Source organism: Cornus florida, unplaced genomic scaffold, assembly GCF_030987335.1.
Source record: "Cornus florida cultivar Cherokee Brave unplaced genomic scaffold, ASM3098733v1 CherokeeBrave_3.0.0_Hap2_Chr02, whole genome shotgun sequence".
Classification (NCBI taxonomy): Eukaryota; Viridiplantae; Streptophyta; class Magnoliopsida; order Cornales; family Cornaceae; genus Cornus; species Cornus florida.
In genome coordinates, this window is record NW_026775572.1 from 72,428,881 (window position 1) to 72,451,534 (window position 22,654).

General features: G+C 34.2%; 1 protein-coding gene across 7 annotated transcripts; it reads right to left on the reverse strand.

Annotated features, from left to right (window-relative positions):
* Window positions 1–12,737: 12,737 nt before the first annotated feature.
* Window positions 12,738–22,155, reverse strand: LOC132295314 (disease resistance protein L6-like). Of its 7 annotated transcripts, none has more exons than XR_009478439.1 (7): window positions 21,010–22,155; window positions 19,402–20,521; window positions 18,188–18,481; window positions 15,868–18,094; window positions 15,447–15,751; window positions 14,448–14,506; window positions 13,316–13,357 (listed from the first exon to the last, which is right to left on the reverse strand). XR_009478439.1 is itself a non-coding variant. In XM_059793524.1 (6 exons), the coding sequence occupies exons 1-6, from the start codon at window positions 21,903–21,905 to the stop codon at window positions 13,264–13,266; spliced, it is 2,511 nt and encodes an 836-aa protein (XP_059649507.1). In that variant the 5' UTR covers window positions 21,906–22,121; the 3' UTR covers window positions 12,738–13,263. The 7 variants fall into 7 exon arrangements, 4 of the variants coding, with proteins under 4 accessions (XP_059649507.1, XP_059649509.1, XP_059649508.1 ...); XR_009478440.1 differs by lacking the exon at window positions 13,316–13,357 and adding an exon at window positions 13,375–13,632; XM_059793524.1 differs by lacking the exon at window positions 15,447–15,751 and having other exon boundaries at window positions 12,738–13,357; window positions 18,047–18,094; window positions 21,010–22,121.
* Between the last annotated feature and the right edge of the window lie 499 nt (window positions 22,156–22,654).

A 22,654-nucleotide genomic window follows, 5' to 3' on the forward strand; every position in this document is an offset into this window, starting at 1 on the left:
TATAAACAATCATGAATCAATTGTCCTAATCTTTTACAATAATTGCATTTAGAGGTTTGGGTACCACTCTTGACAAAATGATCATACAAAGGCCTTTTTATTCTCAACAAGCATGCATCTTTAGTGTGAGGATCATATTGTATCTCATTTTTGAAAAAGACATCTCTTTGATTTCTAAGTACAGTACTCAAATTCTCCTTTTCTTTGGTAAGCTTTGCTAAAATGTCATTTTGATCATGAATTATTTTCTTTAAAGACTCATTTTCGGGAATAAGATCAATTGATGAAGATTCTTTAGAAAATACACATTTCATTTCATTTTTCAATGACTCATTTTCAATTTGAATCTTTTCTAATTTTTGCACAAGATATTGATTTTCCTTTTTCAAAAAGTCATTTTCCATTTGAACTTTTTCATGTCTTTGAAGGAGATCATGGTTTTCCTTTTTAAAAGAAGCACATTTCACAAGCATGTTTTCTAGCACACCTTGTAATTCTTTAAATGCATCAAGTAATTCATTGTGCTCATCCACTAACTCATTATAAGAAATATTTATATCAAAATCATCATGGTTAGAATTTATCTCATCTTTGTCGGCCATGAGACAAAGATTAACCACCTCTTTTATGCTACTTACTTCTTTGCTAGAAGCTTGGAGGTCTATACTCTTCTTTTGCATTGCTTCATTTTCTTCACTATAGGAATAAGAGTAAGTTCTACTAAGAAAGTTCAAATGATTAGTAATGTTAGTAGAACTAGAATGCATCTCACTACTTGATTCATTTTCATTTATGATGGAAGACACATCTTTTTCAATAAGCATAGGCATATATGATTCCTTACCACTAATTGATCATCCATATGCTAATTCAAGTGAGTTCCAAATTTCTTTAGCCGTTTTACAAAAGATAATTTTGTTGAACTCATTTTTGCTTAATGCACAATAAAGATAACATGTGGCTAAAGCATTACATTGAACTAATCTATGATCATTTTCATCCCATTCACTTTTTGATTTAGGATTTTCATTTCCTTCAATAACTTTGGTTGGGATATGATCACCAATTTCAATAACTTTCCACAAATCAATATCAATACTTTTTAGAAAGGCTTTCATTCTAATTTTCCAATAGATATAATCATTTCCATCAAAATAAGGAGGTTGATCATTGGATTGTCCTTTTAAGTGTGTGATACTACCATTGTTGGCCATGATCGTACTCTAAGACGATTAAGTCCTTTAAATAGGGTTAGGCTCTGATACCAATTGTTACTCAAGAATTGACTCTAGAGGGGGGGGTGAATAGAGTCAATGGCCAATTTTCGTAATTTATAGAAATACAATTTCTAATTAACAATATAACCTATTGTGCAATAATCAACATATGAAATCAAGATATGAAAGTAAACAATTTATAGCACAATTATAAAAGAGATAAGGGAAGAGAAATTGCAAACTATAACACGGTGATTTTTGCGAGGTTCGGAAAACTCCTACTCCTCGGCTCAAGATCCCTCTTGAGACTTTCCAATCCAATATAGCTTCTCCTTACGGGTGGAGAACAAACCTTGATTAGAAGTAACTCCTTGCTAAGAGAAAACCTCTCTTAGTCTTCCTTTGGGTCATACCAACCCTTACAATATCCTTGCTAAGAGACCACTTCTCTTAGTTTTACATAGGCCACACCAGCTCTTACAATTTCTTTGCTAAGGGAAACTCTTCCTCTTAGTCTTACAGCAGATTTGTAGATAGAATTTGTAGTACAAGAAATCCTCTCAAGAACTGATACAAATCAAACCTCACAATAGAGTATATATGAAGTCAAGTGAAGCTCAAACTCTAAATATGAAATGTATGAGAGATGATGAGGAAAAAATGCAGAACAAAAGCTCTGTATAATGGTAGAGCAAAAAGCTCTCTTGGGATGCACTTGAATGAATGTTCTTGAATGCTCTCTCAAGTAGTATAATAGAGCAGAAACTCTATGAAGATTAAGACAAGAGCAAAAGCCCTTTTGATCTTTATGCTTGATTGAATCTCTCAAAAATAAAATAAGCGTGAAATGAGAGAGAAGAAGAGAAGATATGAGAACAACAGCTCTCTTTGATGCAATATAATGTCTCTCAACAATGGTAGTTTATTTAGCATGCTAGCCCTCTGTATTTATAGAATTTTGAGACTCAATATAGCTGTTACAGGTTGTTGGGAAACATTTAATGAAAATAATTCCGTTGCAGTTCAAAACCCAGAAAGAGCCTGCTCTTTAAACAAGAGAGCCTGCTCTTTGTTCATTTTCTTTAGAAAGAGCCTGCTCTTGTAAAAATGTGAGCCTGCTCTTTGTTCATTTTCATTAGAAAGAGCCTGCTCTTGTAAAAACTTGAGCCTGCTCTTTATTTTGAAGATGCATTTTTCGTAGCTTACTTGGAACAAAAAAAAGCCCTCTCTTTCTTTTAATTGAGCCCTCTCAAATACTGAAGTTGTGGAAAAGAGCCTTCTCTTTCTTTTAATTGAGCCCTCTCTTTTCTTTGAGCCTTCTCTAATTTTTCGTTAAAAAGCCTACTGGAATTGAAAGAGCCTTCTCTTTTATTTCATGGAGCCTTCTCCATCTCGTTGAGCCTTCTCTAATTTTTCATGGAGCCTTCTCTATTCTTTGAGCCTTCTTTAATTCCCATTGAGCCTTCTCTAAATTTCATTGAGCAGGCTTTATTAGCCTTGAGAGAGCTGGCTCTATTTCTTATAGAGGTGGCTCTTGCTTCATGAAGGCTGCTGCTGAATTGGTTTGGACAGAAAAAGTTCATAACTTCAGATGGACATAACTCAGTCTATGAAACTCCAAATGAGGTGAAATTTAAGTCTAAATTTATTACCTTGAAGTAAGCTTTCTAATGCCACTAGCCTTGCTCAAAAATTCTAAACACAGAAATGGTTGTGGCCATTTTAGTGCAACCTGGTCAGAATTTTCGTAGAGCAGAATCAGTCATCTTGTGATGGTTATATCTCTCTCAATTCAAATCCTTTTTAGGTGAAATTTGAGTCTAAACTCAAGAGCTCGAAGTCAGCTTTCTAATTCCACTGGCCTTATGTAAAAATTCCAACTACACAAATAGTTATAGCATTTTGAGTGCAAGCTGGTCTGGAAATTTTCTAGGCTGAAAATTACTTCTTTTGAGATATTCATTTTTCTAGCACCTAGGACTTTGATGAGTGATTTAATTTAGTTCAAGGCCTGTTTCTAGGAGTCTAGGGACATATGAAGATGTTAAATTTCAAGTGCATTGTGTCCTAGAGTCATTTACCAAATTATGGCAATAAAGGCTTTAAAGATGAAATATAAAATTCAATGCCTTTTCCTTTTCTTTCTAGAGACCAAAATAAGTATTGTGATTAATGTGCATGGTCCTAGCATTTCTAGCTTAAGTTGAGTTCTTTCAAAGCTTATGCAAGCTTGAACTAACTCATTCTTAGCAAAGACTTCATATGTTAAATATATGTGTATTGAAGTTCAAAGTCTATTGCTAATGATGTAGGAGCATATGATGTCTGATATGCATGGTCCTATAGAGATGAGCTTCAAATGAATTCAAAAATACTTTGACATTAAATCTTAAGCTCTCACCATCTTATCTACCCCTTTTCTTCATTCTTAACCATGATCGTTTAGGCTTGATGAAGACTTGTTTTCTTTCTTTGAAATGCTTGAATGATCTTTGAAGTTCGAGTTTTTCTTTGATTGAATATGCCTTTGATCTCTTGCAACTTTTAAGGCTTCCTTGAATCCATAGCTTGAGTATTTGTAATGCTTGGAATGGATCTTCTAGCTCAACATTGAGGATTGAATATTGATCAACTATATATCACTCAATGAAAACATTAGTACTTAAACATCATTAATGGTTTGTAATCATCAAAACATAAGATTGACCTTTAGATAAAATCCTTAGGCCAACAATGCCAAACTCTACAAAGAGAGAACTAAAGCTTTCATGACAAACACATTGTGAAGAAATCTTTTGAGCTTGGTCAAAAAGCTTGGTTTTTCAACTCTAGGTTAAAACTCTTTCCTAGAAAGTTGCAAACCAAATGGGAAGGTCTGTATGAGATCATCTCTATTGTGCCGCATTGGGGCGATTGAAATCCAAAGTTTAAAGAATGACAACACATTTAAGGTAAATGGGCAAATGTTGAAACCCTACATTGAGGGACAGGTTTTTCAAAAGCATATGGAAGCTGCCCTTTTGGTAAATCCGATCTATGAAGAGATATAGTGATGTACTAAAAGTTTTCAATGAGATGTTCAAATTCTTGCTTATTTTTGGCTGTTCGATCAATCTCGGAATAGGCTCGATCGATCGAACATCATCTCTGCATCCAATCATCTCTCAGTTCCATCGAGCGAGAATTCTCTGCATATTTCAGCTCTCTGTGTATTGAGCGAACTTCAACTCTGATCGATCTGAGTTCTCTAAGATCGATCGAAAACTCCGTTTGATCGATCTCAGTTCCATACTTAGAAATTTTTTGGATCCCTGCATATTTCACCTCTCTGTGTATCGATCGAACTTGTCTACATGATTTCACCTGTTTGATCAATCGAGATTAGATTGATCTAAGTTCAATCGATCTGAAACTTCATGATTGATTTTGAGAAAACTTTTATATATATATATAATTTGATCTTTCAAAGTAGCATTCCGTCTAGCTAGAGACGTTAAACTTAGCTATTATTGTCCATATTTATCTTGCATTTTAGCTTTGTTGTACATACTTTTGGTTTCTTAAATAAATAAATAAATAAATTCTAAATTAAAATAAAAAAAAAAAATTTCACCATTGTGCCCTTTCATACTTTATAATTTATTTTGAACTTGATCTCATATCTCCCTTTCATTTTATGTTATATTGCCTACATACTTTATAATTTATTTTGAACTTGATCTCATATCTCCCTTTCATTTTATGTTATATTGCCTTACAATGCCTGATTTAATCATTCTTATCCCATTTGCTATTTGATGTGAGTTTGCTAGTGTGGTTATTCAGGTAGGTTGTTGATTCCAAGTTTAGGGGAGATGTCTTTCACATTGGATCACCACCGGGCTTCATGTCTTTACCATCACGGTATACTTTTTTCATCTTTTCCATTGTTCTCATTACACATTGAGGACAATATGCAGTTTAAGTTGGGGGTAAGGTGTCTTTGTTGCATTCTATTTAAGTTGAGCTTTAAATGTATGAATGAGATTTGAGATTGATGTTAGCGATGATTTTGATCTTTTGAGGACTATATTGCTTAAAATTTAAAAATTACTTGTATGCCTTGTGGATGCCATTTAGGAGTAAATTTTTAGAAAGATTGATATCTTGCTTGCACTTGTGGTCCACATCATCCTAATTTTGTGATTATTTTGAGATTCACTCTAGGATTCTACATTAGCACAGGCGCATACTAGCATTCATTTGTGGGGTACATGCTTTGTTGATTATTGAATTGGTTATATCCCAATTGGGCTAGTAGTGCATTAAAAGCTTTCATTTTGATAAAGGTAGATAACAAACCTTTTTCATTGAGTAACCGGGATTCTAGCCTCATCAAGCACTGAATTTCTCGCGCCGAAAGGTGGAGGGCCCAAACTCTAGGTTAATAATTGAACTTGCTAAAAAAAAAATTAAAAAAAAAAAAAAAATGTTGCAAAAGAAAATAAAAAAAAGTGAGGACTTCTCCCAAAAAGTGAGAAGTGAGAAATGACTAGATGGAGATTGTTTTGATTTATCACCTAGTTGATTTGAGCTTGTAAGTCCTTAGGGGTGTTTGAACACCTAGTACCCTAATGCCGTCCGGTTTGGGAGTCACTGATCTAACGCTCGACCTCATGGATTGCTAGAAAGCTTAATAGATCAACACATTGCACTATGTTTCCATCTTTGATCCTTAGGATTAGAAATATATATATATATATATATATATATATATGAGTAAAAAGAATAAGTGCACCTATATCAATAAAGTTTTAATAAAAGGTCTACTCTTTGTCTTGATGATCAGTACTAGATTTGTGTGCTAGTTTGAAGGTAAGGATGTGATCATTTCTTTAGTTGGCTTAGATAGCAACATATTTGATGCCGGTCCACTCAAAAAGGATTCTAGAGTTGTTTTGATTTGCATGATCATTTTCTTAATGTGTGGAGGACCATACTTGTTTGCTTGATGTTGAGATTTTGGGAGATTGCTTGGAAATTGTTGAAAAATTGCATACTTGAGGTAGTTTTCTCCCAATGTTTGTTTGCAAAATTGGTGCTTCTTTTGTGAGAATGAGTTTGATGTTTATGGGTATTATTTCTAGAAACCCTCACGAGACTTCACTCGTCCACTAGGGGTAACCTAGGGGTTTAAAAGGCTTGTTGCATATGCTAAATGCAATCGTATTCCCTACGAAAGTGGTGTTATCCATTTATTGCTTTCTAGTTCATAGTCGTTTAGTGGTTCATTTCATTCATTTACTTCGTAGTTGATAAGCGCCGAATATTGCATATTCAAGCGCCCTTAGCTGCATTAGTTAAGTCCATTATTTGACTATTCTATATCGATTATCTTCATTTGCATGTTTTTATATATTTTCAGGTTCATTGGCCAAAAAAGAGCAAAAATGATGTTTTGTTCAATCTTTTAATAACAATGTGCTCAAGGCTAAAGTTTTGGCAGCAGTGGAGTCTGACTTTTCTTGCCATTTTTGACCTATCAAACTTGACAACTGGACTCTGATTAAAACATGGCATATTTAGAGCTTTGAATTAGCTTTCCAAATCTTCAAACGGTTCATCATTTAGAGTTCGGAGCAGAAAGTTATGGCTGTTTTACCAAAGTAGTGCAAAGTAGGTCAAGAAAAAGGAGCATTCTGCCCAAACTTCGAGCGCTCGAAGTGCTTATTTAGAGCGCTCGAACTTTGAGCAGAATGCTCTCCGGGATCCATCACTTCAGCCCACTTGCACCTTGATTCCCTCATTTCTGATTTCTATCTTTATGGGTTGGTTGGAGATGTCTTTTGGTAGGGAGTAGAGCCTCATTTGGTGGGGGTTTGGTAGGATAATGGCTACAAGAAGTGAGGGGAACCACATATCAAAAAATCATATCTCATCTTGTAAGATTTCTAGAGAGAAAAAGAGGAGGAAAAGATAGAGTTCTTATGGCTAAGGAAAGGGAGCTCGAAAATGGAGGTTGCATCCAAGCTTCTTCCTTCTTCTAAGGCTCCAATGGGTAACTAAACCTCCATCTAGGGAGGTGATGAGGCCCCTCCCTTGTAAGCATGTTCTAATTTAGGCTATATTTTGGGGATTACAATGTATATTTTACCAAGAGCACTTCAATTATTGTAATGAATGTTAATATATGTATGGATGATTTCTGTAAGTTGATTATCTTGTTTTAGATAATGTCTTATATTAATCATATTGTTTGAGTTTTCATGGTGAGAATGGAGACAAGGTTATGAAATGGTTTAATGGCATGTTGATAAGTATTTTGATAGATCATTGCTTAGGTGAATCATTTGATGGTTTATGTTTATTTCTTACTTTCATGTGCTTCATCATTTTATTTAGGGCTTGATAATCTTTCATTCAAGTAAATGTGGTTAAGTTACACCTTAGTTAGGTAGTCTAAACATGTTAACCTTTGATGGATCATGTTTGCTTGAGATTTAATGAATTTCTTGAGGATATTATAGCAACCAAGTGTTGCTATATATCATGACTATAATATATATTGTTTTCCCCCAATTTAGCTTTAATCTAGTATGTGTATAGGGATGGAGGCGGATTCACTTCCCTAGTCCTCTTTACTTGTATTTCATCTCCCTTAAACTCTTGTAAACTTTTAATTTATGCACCTTAATTTCATAGCTTAAGTGACAACCAACAAATCCTCTATGAACACCCCTATCATTCTAAAAAGACTCTAGACACTTAGGTTGCCATAGATTAGCGCAATCCCAGTGGTTCGACTTACCTGACCAATAGCCCTATTTTATAATGATTCGTGCTATTGCGAAGGTTGATTTATAATTATAATCGATTCAACCGATCAGTAGTTCATTGCTAGGGACTAGCAATATTTAAGTTTGAGGGTGTGATGAACGATGAAAAGTGCGCATTTAAACCCCTTAAGCTTCTGTATTCTAGGACCTTTATCTATCTTATTTTCCCGTCTTAGACTAATTTCATGTTATTGCCCTTTTAAGGTGCTTATACAAAACATAAGCTAATTCAGCCAAATAAGAGCATTAAAGAAGTTATCTCAAGCTGAATGGAAGAAATGAGAGTGGTGGAAAAGCAGCAAGTTCAATCGATCTCAATAATTCTTCGATCGATCTGGAGGTGATCGATCTAGAAATTTCAAGATGGATCCAAGCCTTTATCCTTATTAAAAAGATTCCACCATCTTCGATCGATCCAACTTTTCTCAGATCGATCGAAATTGTTTGATTTTATCCTCACCTACTACCCCCACCTACCACTTTTGTCTCTTTCCCAAAATATCTCAAGATATCTCAGAGATTTGTCTTTATTCAAAAAGGCGCCGCCAAGGATGATCGATCTCTGCAGCATTCGATAAATCTTACCGCAGTTCGATCGATCGAACCTCATCAAGTCCGAAATAAAACAATTTCCAACTCATTAAAAGTTGGCTTGTGGTGCAATCATTGCAAGGACCCTAGTGCACGAGTTCAGACCATTGGGTGTGACACTTGAGCCTCCTATATAAGGATTTGGAGCCATTTTAAGAGCAACATTCATCATACTTACACATCTAATATCACATATCTTGGAGAGGAGGCTAGAGACTAGAGAGAGCTTTACACATTTTGGGAGTTCTTCCATTCTTCTAAGGTTTCCATCAAGAAGGAGGTCATTCCTACCATGGAGATAGCCCTTGAGGGTTGGATGACTACTTCAATGAGTGGCTAAACATCTACTTGGGGCTAGAGTATCCCCTAAGTTTGTTTCTTAGACCTAGTACTTTGTATATTTTTGGGGATTTACTTGTAACAAATGTTTTGATCTTGGATTTATATATATATCTTGTGGTTTCTACTTGATGTGTATGGATTAATGCTTTCAATTGATTATGTATTTCTAATCATATGTTTATGTATACTAGAATGACTGATTCATGTGCTTTTCTCTAGATTTAATGGAATTTATGCATGTCTATGTGTATCTGTGAAGTTAATCTAGTGATAATCAAAACATAGTGCTTAATTGAACACTCTTGTAATTTATTTGATGGTTCACATTTGTTTCTTGATGGATTGTGCCACACCTTTAGCTTATTTTGTTTAATTTCTATGTCTTTAGTGTAGATGTAGTGTAGTTGCTTTAGATTCATAGATAGGTGGACAATCTATTCTTGCTTCTTGGTGTTCCATACTTATGAATGCAAAGGGTGTATGTTTCTAGATAGTTATGTGTGCATAAATTGTAGTTTTATTGAATGGATTTTGGTCTCATTTGATAGGTTGTGCTTTCCATTTGAATTAGCTAGACAATCTATATTTATTTGCCATCCATGCCTAGTTTCAACTAATGTCACACATACACACACAAGTTACAATTCAATTTCCCCATTAATATACAATTGCAAGTGTCTAGTGAAGTCAAGCTTAGTGGTGAGCTCTAGTACCCCAAATCCTCTCCTCTATATCTTTTTCCCTACTTTTTAAATTGTTACATTTTACTTGCTTTAATTTCAATTGCATTGTAATTTAATCAACCAAACAAACCATCATTTGATCACTTGACCTACTAACCCTATATATTGTTTCCATTACAAACACGCCCATAATCCCTTGGGACGATCCTTACTCACCCTAGTTATATTTTTAGTTAGAGGTAGTAGCGGCATTTATAAATTTAAAACTTGACCACATTGCACATTCACATTCTTAGTACATTTTTAGGCTTTGGTCCGACGACGCACCATGGATTTTAATGGATATGATTTATTTATTCATTTATTAGTTTTTCCTTTTAGTGTTATTATTTCTTTATTTATTTATTTTTTTGTATTCTGTGTTCTATTTAAAATATTAATTGTTTGATATCGCCCTTGGTCTCATGCATGGACCTGATCAATCCGTGTTTCGAAATCGAGGGGTATTACGTCAAGTAATTAAACACATGTAAAAATACACAAATCATTTAAATTAACCTACTATAACAATTTAATTAGACAATTAAACAAACAAATAATCGTAGTAAAAATTAAGAAATTTAAATCAAATAAAATAAATAATGAAATAATTTCAAATAATGCAAACAATTTAAATAAAATAAACCTTTAAAATATAGGGTTATTATACTATACAAATGTTTTAATTTTTTTTTTTTTGGTCTATAATCAAAGTATTATTTCTCTATACATGGTTTGATTATGAATTTTTTCTCTAATCAAAGCAGCATAACAAACCTATAGTGTGACGTTTCTCAAATTTTCATTTTTTGGGCATTTTTTGAATTTTTGGATTTATTTATTTGTGCACCTCATTTTGCGTGCCACATACCTGCTAGCGTGTCACAAAAATTCCGAGAGTGATTCAGGATATTTCTTTGAGTTTAGAACTTTTGAGCTATTTAGGCGTTTTTCGGATTTTCAGGCCAGGAGGTCCCAGGTGGGTTCAGCACCCGAATTTTTTCGTTCTTGGGATTAGTTTTCGAGATCATTACATTTCATATATAATTATTTAGAAGTGTTTATGTGATTATGTGGTTATTTACCCAATTGTATCATGTTTGGTGTGTGTATGCGTATAAGGGGCAAAATATATAATTATGGGGTCAAAGTGGACCCCACATGACCATGGGATTATATGTAGGCCACACATACCGAATTTGGACCATTTCTTCTTCTTCTTTCAATTCCTTAATTCAATTACATGATTTTTAATGTTATAGTATATATTAAAATATATGTGTGTGTGTGTTCATTCAATCTTAATATGGGCTGTGAAGTGTTGGTGGTAGGTGTGGTAGGGTTGTGGAGTGGTGGTGGTGGTGGGTGATTGTGGAATGATGGGTGTGAAGGTTAAAAATATAATTTTATTATTTAAGTAGATTAACTAATAAGTTAAAGGGTATTAAAATTATTTTACTATGTATCAGATTTTGCAACTTACTATTGGGTGTTTTTATTAACTTTATCAAAGTGAGCCCAAAATTAAAAGTAAAAAACAAACATTATATTGCATAAGAACATTTCGGTCATTTAATTATTCTAATATTTTATAGTAACAATGAATAAGTTATTAAAAAGTGAATTAGACATTTCACCAACTATTAGACTTTGTTTCCAAAATTTGACCGGGGTTATCAACTTATCATTGTTTAAAAATGCTCTAACTTTCAATTAACCCGTAAGCTTTACTTATATAGAAGGAGAGAGAAAGGGAGCAAAATTAAGAAAGAATTTATGAATTGGTTTGGTTTGGGGTTGAAGTAGTGAGAAACAGAGGAAGGTTCATAACGCAGCAAGGTAGCTCTGATGAATCTGACCTGTTAGATCATTGACATGGCGACTGCTGAGATTAACTGAAGATCATCAATTTTACGGTTTAATGAACAAGCCCTAATAATTTTATTTTATTTTATTTATCTAAGATTTATATTAACAAAACATTTTAATTTTTGTTAAAAAAAAAAAAATTGAAATCCTTTCATAATAATTGAGGCAAAATTTTAGTGCAAACAAATCTGTTAAATATGCTTAAAAAATATTAAATTGGTATATACTTATCAAGTATAGCGATGGGAATAGAAGGGATGAAATGCCCTTACGCTACAAGGTTTGGATGTCCCATTAATTATGACAACTTTGCAAAATAAATAAATAATTATGTAACCATCTTATCTATAGCCTTCTTTTTTGAACCATTATTTAAACTAATTTGAATCTATGCAAGTAAAAAAAACACTTACACATCTTACGTAATAGTGTATCTTTTACACAAAGAAGTATTATGAAGATGCTCTAAATTTGTATACTAATTTCTTTTTCTCATCACTTTAGATTTAATAAAGATCACACTGATTAATTGACTTTTCTTATTATTATTTTTTCTGAACTACCAAATTAATCTAATTTATACACCTCAATACCTGTGATTATCTAAGTTGTAGCTTCATTTTCATAGTAAATTTTTAAAAATGGAGAAAACGAGAATTGCCCCTTGATAAGATTTGAAACTGGAGTAGCCCATTTTCCTTCCATGTTGAGCTATTAGAACAAGATTTAAAAACTATTTTGCTTGACTACATTGCATAATTCAACAACATTTTGAGCAAAGTACATATATATTGTATGCATAATCTGAGCTTATATATATATATAATCCAACCTACACTGCAAGAACTTTCTACTGATATGTTATTATTACTGTAATTGAATAAATAAAAAATAAAAAAATTGTGTTGTTTTTTTGTATCATAATTGAACATGCCAATCGAGTTTTAACGATTGTAAAATTCGTTATGAAACAATAGATTTAGAGATTTAATAATTTCTCCTTCATTCCTTATATTTTAGTGATTTGTTTTATACATAATACCGGGTTAAAGTTATTTTGATTCCCGGACTACATTAGTAATTTACCTTTTAACCTAAACTGGGAGTAACTAATCCAAAAGGAAATAGAAAAATTTATTAATAATATACAAAGCTAAAAAATTGGTTAGCAAGATTACAACTATGAGAGTAAAAGTAATAATTTGATTAATAATAACAAAGGTAAAAAATAGTTGTCCATGTTTAAGGTGTTTTTGTAAACTTAATTACAAATTTCAAGTAATAAATGACATATAACATTTTAATGCATTTTGCGTATGAAGCTATGTGCATGATGAATGATACTCTTTATGTAACATTTTTCAAATGAAAGTAACCATTAAAAGTTGCGGAGACCAGTAGGTATAGAAAAAATATTAAGATCATCGTGTTTGTGTCCAAAGTTTGAGAAATAATTATAATGATCCTGTGGGCGGGTGTGTCGTGAGCGGGTGCGATAGACACTGTCAAGCTACTACACTGGCGAGCTACGGATGCATAGTCCCACATCGCCTGGGTAGAGGAAAGGTAGAGTGCTTAAATGTAAGTGTGTCATCTCCAATTGGTATGAGGCCTTTTGGGGTGAAGCCCAAGAGCAAAACCGTGCGGGTTCAGGCCCAAAGCGGACAATATCATACCATGTGGTGGAGTGGGTCGTTACAAATGGTATCAGAGCCTGACCCAACCGGAAGTGTGCCGACGGGGATGTCGGGCTCCAAGGGGGTGCGAGCGACACTGACAGACTATCACATTGGCGATCCGCCTGGATATAAGAAAGGTGAAGTGCTTATATGTAAGTGTCACCTATATAAAAAAAAAAAGAATTACCATCATGAAAGTGTCATAGTCAGCTGAATAGGGGGAAACTGCCTTAATCTGCTGTACACGGAGCAACAACTGAATCTCCTCTTTTTTTCTGATCTCCAAGAGCTCGAGTGAATGGAGTGTCTCCTCTGGTTTCTGTTAACTATTTCATTCATTTTATAGACTTCATTCTCAGTATCCAATCTCCAAGCTTGAAGGTTCACAGTGCTTCAGCTGACAGCAGAGCGTCAATGGTGATAAGTCAAGCTGAATCTTATTGTATTTTACAGAAGCACTTTCGTACGGATGGACTTGTTGATTGGTTTTGTAAAACTTTACCAACTCATTTGAAGATATAATAATTCGTTTTTGGGTAGAGGAAGAGGTTACATATTAATATTACTATTTATCAAAAAAAAATAAACTTCTTGGAACAAAATTTTCAATTTATATGAAGGTGTCATAGTCTGCAAAGCAAACACATGCTTATCTTAAAATTTTCTTGTATTGTTTTTCATTCATCATCATTGTCGCAAAATAAAAAATAAATAATAATAATAATTTAAAAACAAACAGTGTTTACCAAAATAGCCCGCGGAAAGGGAAAAAGGTTGTTCCTACAATGAACAATAATCAAAATGATGCAATGACAGAACTGTACCGGCATTTTCAAAAAAAAAAAATAGAATTAACACCTGGAAATTGGAATTTGACAAGAAAAACATTATAAGATGGTTCAAACAATATGATTTAATTAAGTTGTACCAGAATCTCCTACTCCCTCCATACCATATTAAAAGTCTATACGATGACATCAGACCTTTATCATAGTGTGTGTGTCTCTTTTTTTTACATAGAAGGAGAAATTGAAGCATTGGTCCTTCCCAGCTCTCAAACCAGAATTGAGGACTGGTTGGGTATATATCTAACCATTATTAATATATATCTAAAATTGAGTAGAATATATAACCATTATAATATAAAAATATTCAAGCATCTTAAATATCAAATTTTCTGCACATTAGCATTTGATAGGGCAAGCAAAATACCTAGGTGGAAAAAAATTCAGCTTTAATATGAGTGGTAGGAACCGTCTCTCACCTGTTCCCTGCACCAGAAATCATACAAAGCTTAAGGAAATATTTTGAAATTGTTATTTTCAAATTCTTTTAGAAAATAATTTGAATATTCAAAATTCCTGCCATCATGAATCTTACAGAAATATTATGAGAAGATATAAAAAATACACAAATGGCCAACCACAAAGTCCTCCACATGACCACAAATCCTAACTAAGAAACTACTAACTTATATCTCAAAATAATCAATTCACCTTGCAAGGTATATTAGATTACCTCAAGCAAAGATTGTCTCTCTAAGTTCATAGATTGATTGAATGCATGAAATTGAGCCCTAACAAACAAATCATGGCGTCCTGAAGTTCTAGAGATTATGAAATTTTTAATCTTTCATTCTTTTGACATGAATTTTTGTGAAATCGGAACTTCGGTGGCGAAATTGAACCCTAACATCCATAGGAATTATGAAACGATGTCTCCTTTCACTTCAAACTGAGCATTAGTCTCGAAATCATCTCGAAGTGGAGGAGTTCTAACAGAACAATATGATTTAATTAAGTTGTACCATGAATCTCCTAGTATTTATGAAGACATTAGACCTTACTACAGAGTGTGTTTTTTCCATAAAAGCAGAAATTGAAGCATTGGTCCTTCCCAGCTCTCAAACCAAAATTGAGGACTTGTTGGGTATATATAACCATTATTAACATATATCTAAAATTGATAAATATCAAATTTTCTGCACATTAGCAGTTGATAAGTAAAATGAGAAATTTTTTTGACTTTAATATGAGCCAAAAATTCTGTATCCAAACAATTTTAATAAAGAAAACATCTTACGAAAACCTCTTGATTCCTTTAAAGCTTTGAAGATTGTTCTTTAATACATGACCTCAAACCCTAACCAATAAACCAACTAAAATATCAAAACAATCAATTCATCGTTGTGTTGCAAAGGTATTAGAATACCTCGAGCGAAGATGGTCTCCCTATGTTCAGAGATTGATTGAATGCATGAAATGGAGCCCTAACAGATTAATGGCCTCTCGAAGTTGAAGAGATTATGAAATTGATCATTCATTCATTCTTTTGACATGCATGTGTGAATTTGGAGCTTCAATTGCGAGCCCAAAAATCCACAAGAATTATAGAGCAATGTCTCCATGACTCCATTCGCGCTTCAAACTGAGCCATAGTCTCGAAATCACCTCGAAGTGGAAGAGTTCTTGAGAACGGTGAAATGATAGGGAGGAGAGAAAGAGAGTGACCATACCCTAACAGAAGAAAACACACAAAGAGAGAACAGAGAAACAATCCCAGTCACAATCAATTAAGGGGGAAAAAACCATCATAGGAAGATAAAATAGATTAGCAGAAAATAGATAATTACCATGACATCCTGCAATTTTCTTAGTGACTTGCGTGCTCTCCACACTTAATTAACGTACAAGATATAAGTTTGGAAGGTCTGGTAATTTTCCTAGTGACTTGCATCCAGAAATGTCCAAGAATCTTGGCCGTTCAAGTCCCCAAATCTCACCAAGTTTCTCAAGTCCCCAAATCTCACCAAGTTTCTCACAGTTACGAAGGCACAATAGCTCTAAATTTGTTAGTCTGGACAGATCAGGTGTCCTCTCCAAGGCAGTGCAGGATGACAAGTCTAACTCTCTTAGGAGTTTCAGTTCTTCAAGTCTCAAGGTCTCAACAAGTTTCTCACACTTACAAAGTCTCAATGCCTTTAAATTTGTTAGTCTCGACAGACCAGGTGTCCTCTCCAAGCCCGTGCAGGATGACAAGTCCAACAATTCTAGGAGTTTCAGTTCCTCAAGTCCCCAAATCTCAGAAAGTTTCTCACAGTTACAAAGACGTAATGAACTTAACTTTGTTAGTTTGGACAAATCAGGTATCCTCTCCAAGGCCGTGCAGGATGACAAGTCCAACTCTGTTAGGAGTTTGAGTTCCTCCAGTCCACAAATCTCACCAAGTTTATCACACTCCCAAAGTTTCAATTCCTCTAAATTTGTTATTCTTGACAGATCAGGTGCCTTCTCCAAGGCTGTGCACCGTGACAAATCCAGCTTCTTCAAGGATTTCAAATCCTCAAGACCCTCAATCTCATGTATCTTCTCGCAATGATGGAGATTTAATCGTTCCAGCTTTTCCAATTTGGATAGATCAGGCAATCTTTCCAAGGATGTGCAACTACTCATAGTCAAAACTTCCAAGGATTCTAATCTATCAAGGCCCGTAATTTCATTCAGATTCCTGCAATCTGCAATACTTAAATTCCTTACCTTCTTTAAGTTGGAAAGATCAGGTAATTTTTCTAGTGATTCACACCCATCTAAATATAATTCTAGTAGGAGTTTTAATCTTCCAAGGCAAGGTATCTTCCTTAATTCTGAACACTCTAAAACTTTTAGACTTGATAAGTTTTTCAAATTTGACAGAACTGGCAACCTCTTCATTGACTTACAATCTCTAACATATAGTGAGTTTAGACTTGAGGGAAGAGTTGGAAGGCATTGAAGTTGTTCACAATTATCTACATTGAGAGATGTAAGACTTGAGGGAAGAGCTGGAAGGCATTGAAGTTGTTCACAATAATATACATTGAGAAAAGTAAGCCTAGAAAGGGCACCAATACCTTCAGAAATTTTCAACAGCTTATAGCATTTAATAATTTCCAACTCCTTTAGGTTCACCAGGCTAGGAAGGTTTAGAAATGTCTCCATTGAACTGCAAGAGACTTTTAGACTCACTAGACTAGAGGGAAGGTCTGGGACAAACTCAAGATTTTTGCAATACCGTAAATCAAGGGTTTGGAGGTGAGAAAGCCCACAAATGCTTGTTGGTAGACCACAGATATGTGTTGAATTTAATCTTAAGTTTCTCAGAGAGGATAGTCCCCCAAAATTACTGGGAATTTCGCCTTCCAAACTGGAACAATACGAGGCATGTAACTCTTCAAGTTTCAGTAACATTCCGATGGTACTAGGTAACTTCACTATCAAACAAGATTCTATCTTAAGAATTCTCAAAAGATTTAGGTTGCCAATAGTATCTGGCAATTCTGTAATGCATGTATTTGACAAGTCCAGCTCAATTAATGATTCTAATTTCCCAATGGAGTCTGGAAGCTCTTTTAATTTGCATTCCCATAGTGACAAGCGTCGCAATTTCACTAGCGAACCAATCGAGTCTGGTAGTTTAGTGATACCAAATGAACGACCAAATCTAAGGTCCAACAAAGATGTTAGGTGACCGATTGAGGTCGAAATTTGAGTCAATGAATAACTACGAGTGGCACTGAGAGTTTCAAGCTTCTTCATAACACCTCTACCAATAGGTACTTCTTCCATTGAAGTAGCATCGATTAGGAGCTCTGTTAAAGCTTCCACTTTATCAAATTCCAGAGGCAACCTGCTGAGTTTAGCACAATTCTTCAAATTTAAGAAAACTAGACTCTTGAGATGCCCAATTGATGGGTGAATATCAACCAAACTCTTACAGTCTTCAAGAATCAATCTTTCTAAAGTTGCAAATGAAGAGAAGTCAGGAGTCCTAACCATGTTTATGCAACCTGTGAGATTTAGAACTTTCAACTTTTTTGCAATCTGCAAAATAAGGAAAAAGAGAATTGCTTAGAATCAATTACAGAGAATTATGTGATAAGATACACGAAACAAAAGCAGAGAAATTGATGAAACCTTGATATAATTCCAACCCTCCCAGTCTTCTGTGACCTTGCTCTGTGATAAATCAAGAATGACCAGATTCTTTAGATGAAAATTGGTTGGGCTAAAGATTTCAGGGCATCCTTTCCAGCAAAGCCATCTCAAATTTAAAAGAAGACCCTTAAAATCTCCATCCAGCTTTGCGAAGTCCATTTGAAGGAACCTTAGATTAGATAGGTTTGCAAATTCTTCATTTGTAAGACACAGAGCTTCAACCTGTGACTCTGATTTTAAGTTAAGACAGATAGCTTTAACCTTTGTTGTTCCCTGCCAAATGAGAACATTTAGATAAGTTGATAATTAGGGGGAATGATATGCAAAAGGTGAGAATTTGAGAGGTAATCTACCATAAAGTGATAATTAGGGGGAATGAAATTTAACATTAATAATGAGATGAAACCTATATCAGGATGTTCAATAATTAATGTCCTTGAAACCAATGGTTTGGGCAGGGGTGGCTCATATAAGCTGAGGCTAAGGCAATACAAGAGAATATTCATGTAGTAATATAATTAATATTAATTAACTTTCTATATATATATATATATATATATATATATATATAAATAAAATATTGTTCTTGCTTATTGAGATGCAAAATTACAAATTTTTGTTAAAAATCTTGGTTATTTATTTACTAAATTTTTTTTTTTTTTTTTTTTGGGTAATATTTTGTTTATCATTACAAGAGCTTCTTTTTTAAATAAATAAAAAACAAAAATGGAATTAACTTAACCAACCCCTTCTTTTTTCCTTTTGGAAATTTTTACTAATCCTAATTCACATTTTTAAATAAAACGTATTTATAGATTAAAAAGAAAAAAGGTAAATTAAAGAACAATAGAACCGACCTTATGCAAGATTTATTGAAAGTGTTTTAATTATAAAAATGCAAGATTTTCTCACCTAGAAATTAAACATTAAGATAATTAATTAATCTGCTTGATCATATAAAAAACATGACGAGTTTAGAAGAATATGGAAAGGAGGGGTTGATAGATATAACTGAAAACGTGTGAGAGGAGAAATTGCCGGAGATTCTTGACATTAAAAAATCCTAAAATGGGCCAAGTATAAAGAGAATGCATAAAGGCCTGCTTTTGAATAGTTCATAGCTCATAATTAATTGTGTTAGTAAGGTGACAAGAAAATTAATGCGTAACAGTGACATGTTAATAAGAACTCACTGTATGCCTCTCCAAGACGTCGATGGCTTCCTCATGAAACCACACCCTACTACGCTTCTCCGGCTCTTCAAAATTTTCTTGACGAACAATATCTCTACCAAGGTCTCTAAGCTGGTCATGCATCCTTAGCTCATTATTATCTCCAATTTTTACCAAGGACATGTTAATAAGAACTTCAATCCCATTTTCTGGATAAAATTTGCAGTCATCCCACATGTGGAAAGCAATTCTTCTATCCACTCCAATTAAGAAACATGCAATATCGAGAAATATAAGTTGTTGATCATATTCTAATGCAGTGTAACTTATTTTCAGCTTGTCCTGCACGTCTTTATTCGGTATTACTTCCAACTTCTTTAATGTACCTTCCCATACCTCTTTTCCCTTGCCAGATAAAAAAGAACCAATAATCTCAAGAGCCAAAGGCAACCCTTCAGTAGTGGACACAACATCTTTAGAGAGATTAACATAGCCTTCTGGGGGATGGTCCTTTCTAAAAGCATGCCTGCTGAAAAGTAGAAGAGATCGAGCAGAATCCAATTCCTTTGGTTCATAAGTTCTACAATCTACCTCAGGTAGATTTAGGATCTCTTTGTTTCTAGTTGTAACAATTATCCTACTTCCCAAACCAAACCAATCACACTTTCCCACAAATGCAAGTGCATGAAGCTGATCTCTGTGATCGGCATCATCAACGACAACAAGAACTTTCTTCCCAGAAAATCTATCTCTGATTGCATTAATTCCCTCATCCTTATTTCTAATTAAGTTAGGACTTCTCAGTTTTAAGATGTCAGATATAAGTTGCTTTTGCAAATGAACAAGACCATTCTGTTGTTGTGCTGTTGCTCTAACATCTTCAAGGAAGCAGCAATGGGGTTGAAAATGTTGGGAGAGTTGGTTGTAGATGAACTTGGCAATAGTGGTCTTGCCGATTCCTCCCATGCCATGGATTCCCACAACCCTTACATCATCGGAATTAACACTCAACAATTTCATCATTTCTTCTACATGATCATCAATTCCAACTAAACAATCATTTACAACCAATGAGTAATTCCTTTTCAGCTCTCCCCATACCGTTGAAACAACCTTCTTTACCAGTTCTCCTTGAGGAGTACTGCCAAACATAATTAATGTCAAATATATACATATATATATATATGGAAAAACCCACAAATATAGATCGCCTACTTAGATTTAAATTTTCAACAGTAGTAGTTGTCTATTCCCACAAAACTGAAAAATAGAAAGTAGCTTCAAAATTCATTTGATAACAATTTGTGAAAAATCTATTGTTTGTAAACTAAGTTAAATTAGTGTCTAATTTGAGAGAACTGAACTAAACAAGTTCATAGTTGGTTTGGTACTACTAAGGCAAATCTAAGGCTCTGTTTGTTTGGATGTAATTTTTTTTTTTTTTTTTTCGGGTAAAATATTTTCCTTACTTTTGCTTTTTCAGTATTTTGCAAAGTTGTCGATCAAGGTTCAAGTTCGGGTGGAACTTGTAAAATAATTTGCCTTCATGGTAAGTTATTTATGTTAGATTGTAATTTTTTTTTTCTTCGTAAAAACAACCAAATGCCAAAATATACAAAAATATTTTACCTATCCTTCACACTCCATCCCTTCAATTCTCCAACCTCCCTCAAGGCTTTCTTCCATCCCTCAAGGCTTTCTTTCATCTCTTTCTGTTTCTGGAAGGCCTCTTCGTAACTCCCCTTCTGGTGTCGCACATCGGACGGATCGACATCAGCAACTTTCTTCACTTCCTGTTCCTTCAAATTTTCAGCCTCCTTCAATGCCTCCTTCCAGTTCTCTTCGTGTTTCTGGAAGGCCTCTCCGTAACTCCCCGTCTGGTATTTCAGATCGGACGTTTTGACACCAAAGAAAATGGGTAATATCAATTGCCCGAAAGTCCTCCGACACTCGACCATCTTGGCGATCTCTTTTAGGCACCACTTACTTGAAGCATAGGCTTTGGAAAAGACGGGGATGGATATCTTGGAGTGCTGTATTGCCTTGAAAAGCTCAGCTATCTTCTCTCCAGCATGAAGCTCCTCGTTGTCTCGAAAAGTGCGAATTCCAGCGTCCACAAGGCCGTGGTAGAGGGTGTCAGTGAAGTTATCACGGGTGTCTGAACCTCTGAAACTCAAGAAGACTTCATAATCACATCCTGCAGCAGCAGGTGGAGAGGTGGACGATGAACAAGTGTTGGAAGGTGGTAATGAAGTGTTCTTGGTAATCTTCCTCTTCTTATTCTGTGTATCCATTTCAAATGTGCGAGAGGAGAGGCTTATGCAGTGATGAGTTGCCGTTATGTTTGAGTTGCTATAATCTCCCAAGTAAGTGTTGGAAGATGGTAATGAAGAAGTGTCCCTGGTCTCCTTCTTCTTCTTATTCTTGAACACAACCTTCATGACCCCCCTATCTCTCTTCCTCTTAGCTAGCTTTTTCTTGTTCTTCATGTGTGTGATGAGACCAGGTAGCCATAAAGGATGCATTTCAAATGTGTTTGAGTTTCAGTGGGATAGAAATGAAAATGATGAGAACCTAATGATAAAAAAAATCTAAACAAATAAATTTAATCAAAACAATGATAATAAATAAGTGAGCCGATTTTGATCGGATTTTCACTTTGTAATTGGACAAAACAACGGTGATATATTTGTCATGTTGGTTGAAAAACAGATTATTTTATACATTAGGCGTCAAAAGAAGAATGGGTTCCCCTTATCATCATCATTAATGTTTTGAACGTGGATGTGGAAAGATTAGCTGGACTGAAAGTGATATGTTACACTACATTCAAAGAATCAAGAGAACATTGTTATTTACCAGAATAGCCCTGAAGAAGGAAAAAGGGTTGTTCCTTGTAACTTCCTTAATCTTCCTTCACAATCAGACATCAAGCCTCAAATGTAGCCAAAGTGCATCTTGCATGTGAAGTTATTAATAAAAATATTTGAAGAAATATATTTAAAACTTGATAAATTATTTGTTATCCTTTAAAAATAAATAAATAAATAAATTGAAATGAAAAGAAGGGCAAAAGATTATCATTTTTAATTTTAAATCTGTTTTTATCCTCTCATTTCATTTTATTTTATTTTTTTTCTCATAAACTTTATTAATTTTAAATTCTGAAATTAAAAAAAAAATTCAATTATCTTGAGTAAAGCGTGTGAAAATTATGAAATCAAATTTTTTTTTTTCTCAATTATCATCGATAATGCTTGTAGAAATTTTGAAA

What these genes read in the sequence shown, in the direction of transcription:
- LOC132295314 (XM_059793523.1), bottom strand. Translation starts at nt 21,905, where the DNA reads ATGCATCCTTTATGGCTACCTGGTCTCATCACACACATGAAGAACAAG. An exon ending in GGATGGAGTGTGAAGGATAG is followed by an intron (nt 20,522 to 21,009) that starts GTAAAATATTTT and finishes TATGTTTGGCAG; the next exon opens with TACTCCTCAAGGAGAACTGG. An exon ending in ACGTCTTGGAGAGGCATACA is followed by an intron (nt 18,482 to 19,401) that starts GTGAGTTCTTAT and finishes CTCATTTGGCAG; the next exon opens with GGAACAACAAAGGTTAAAGC.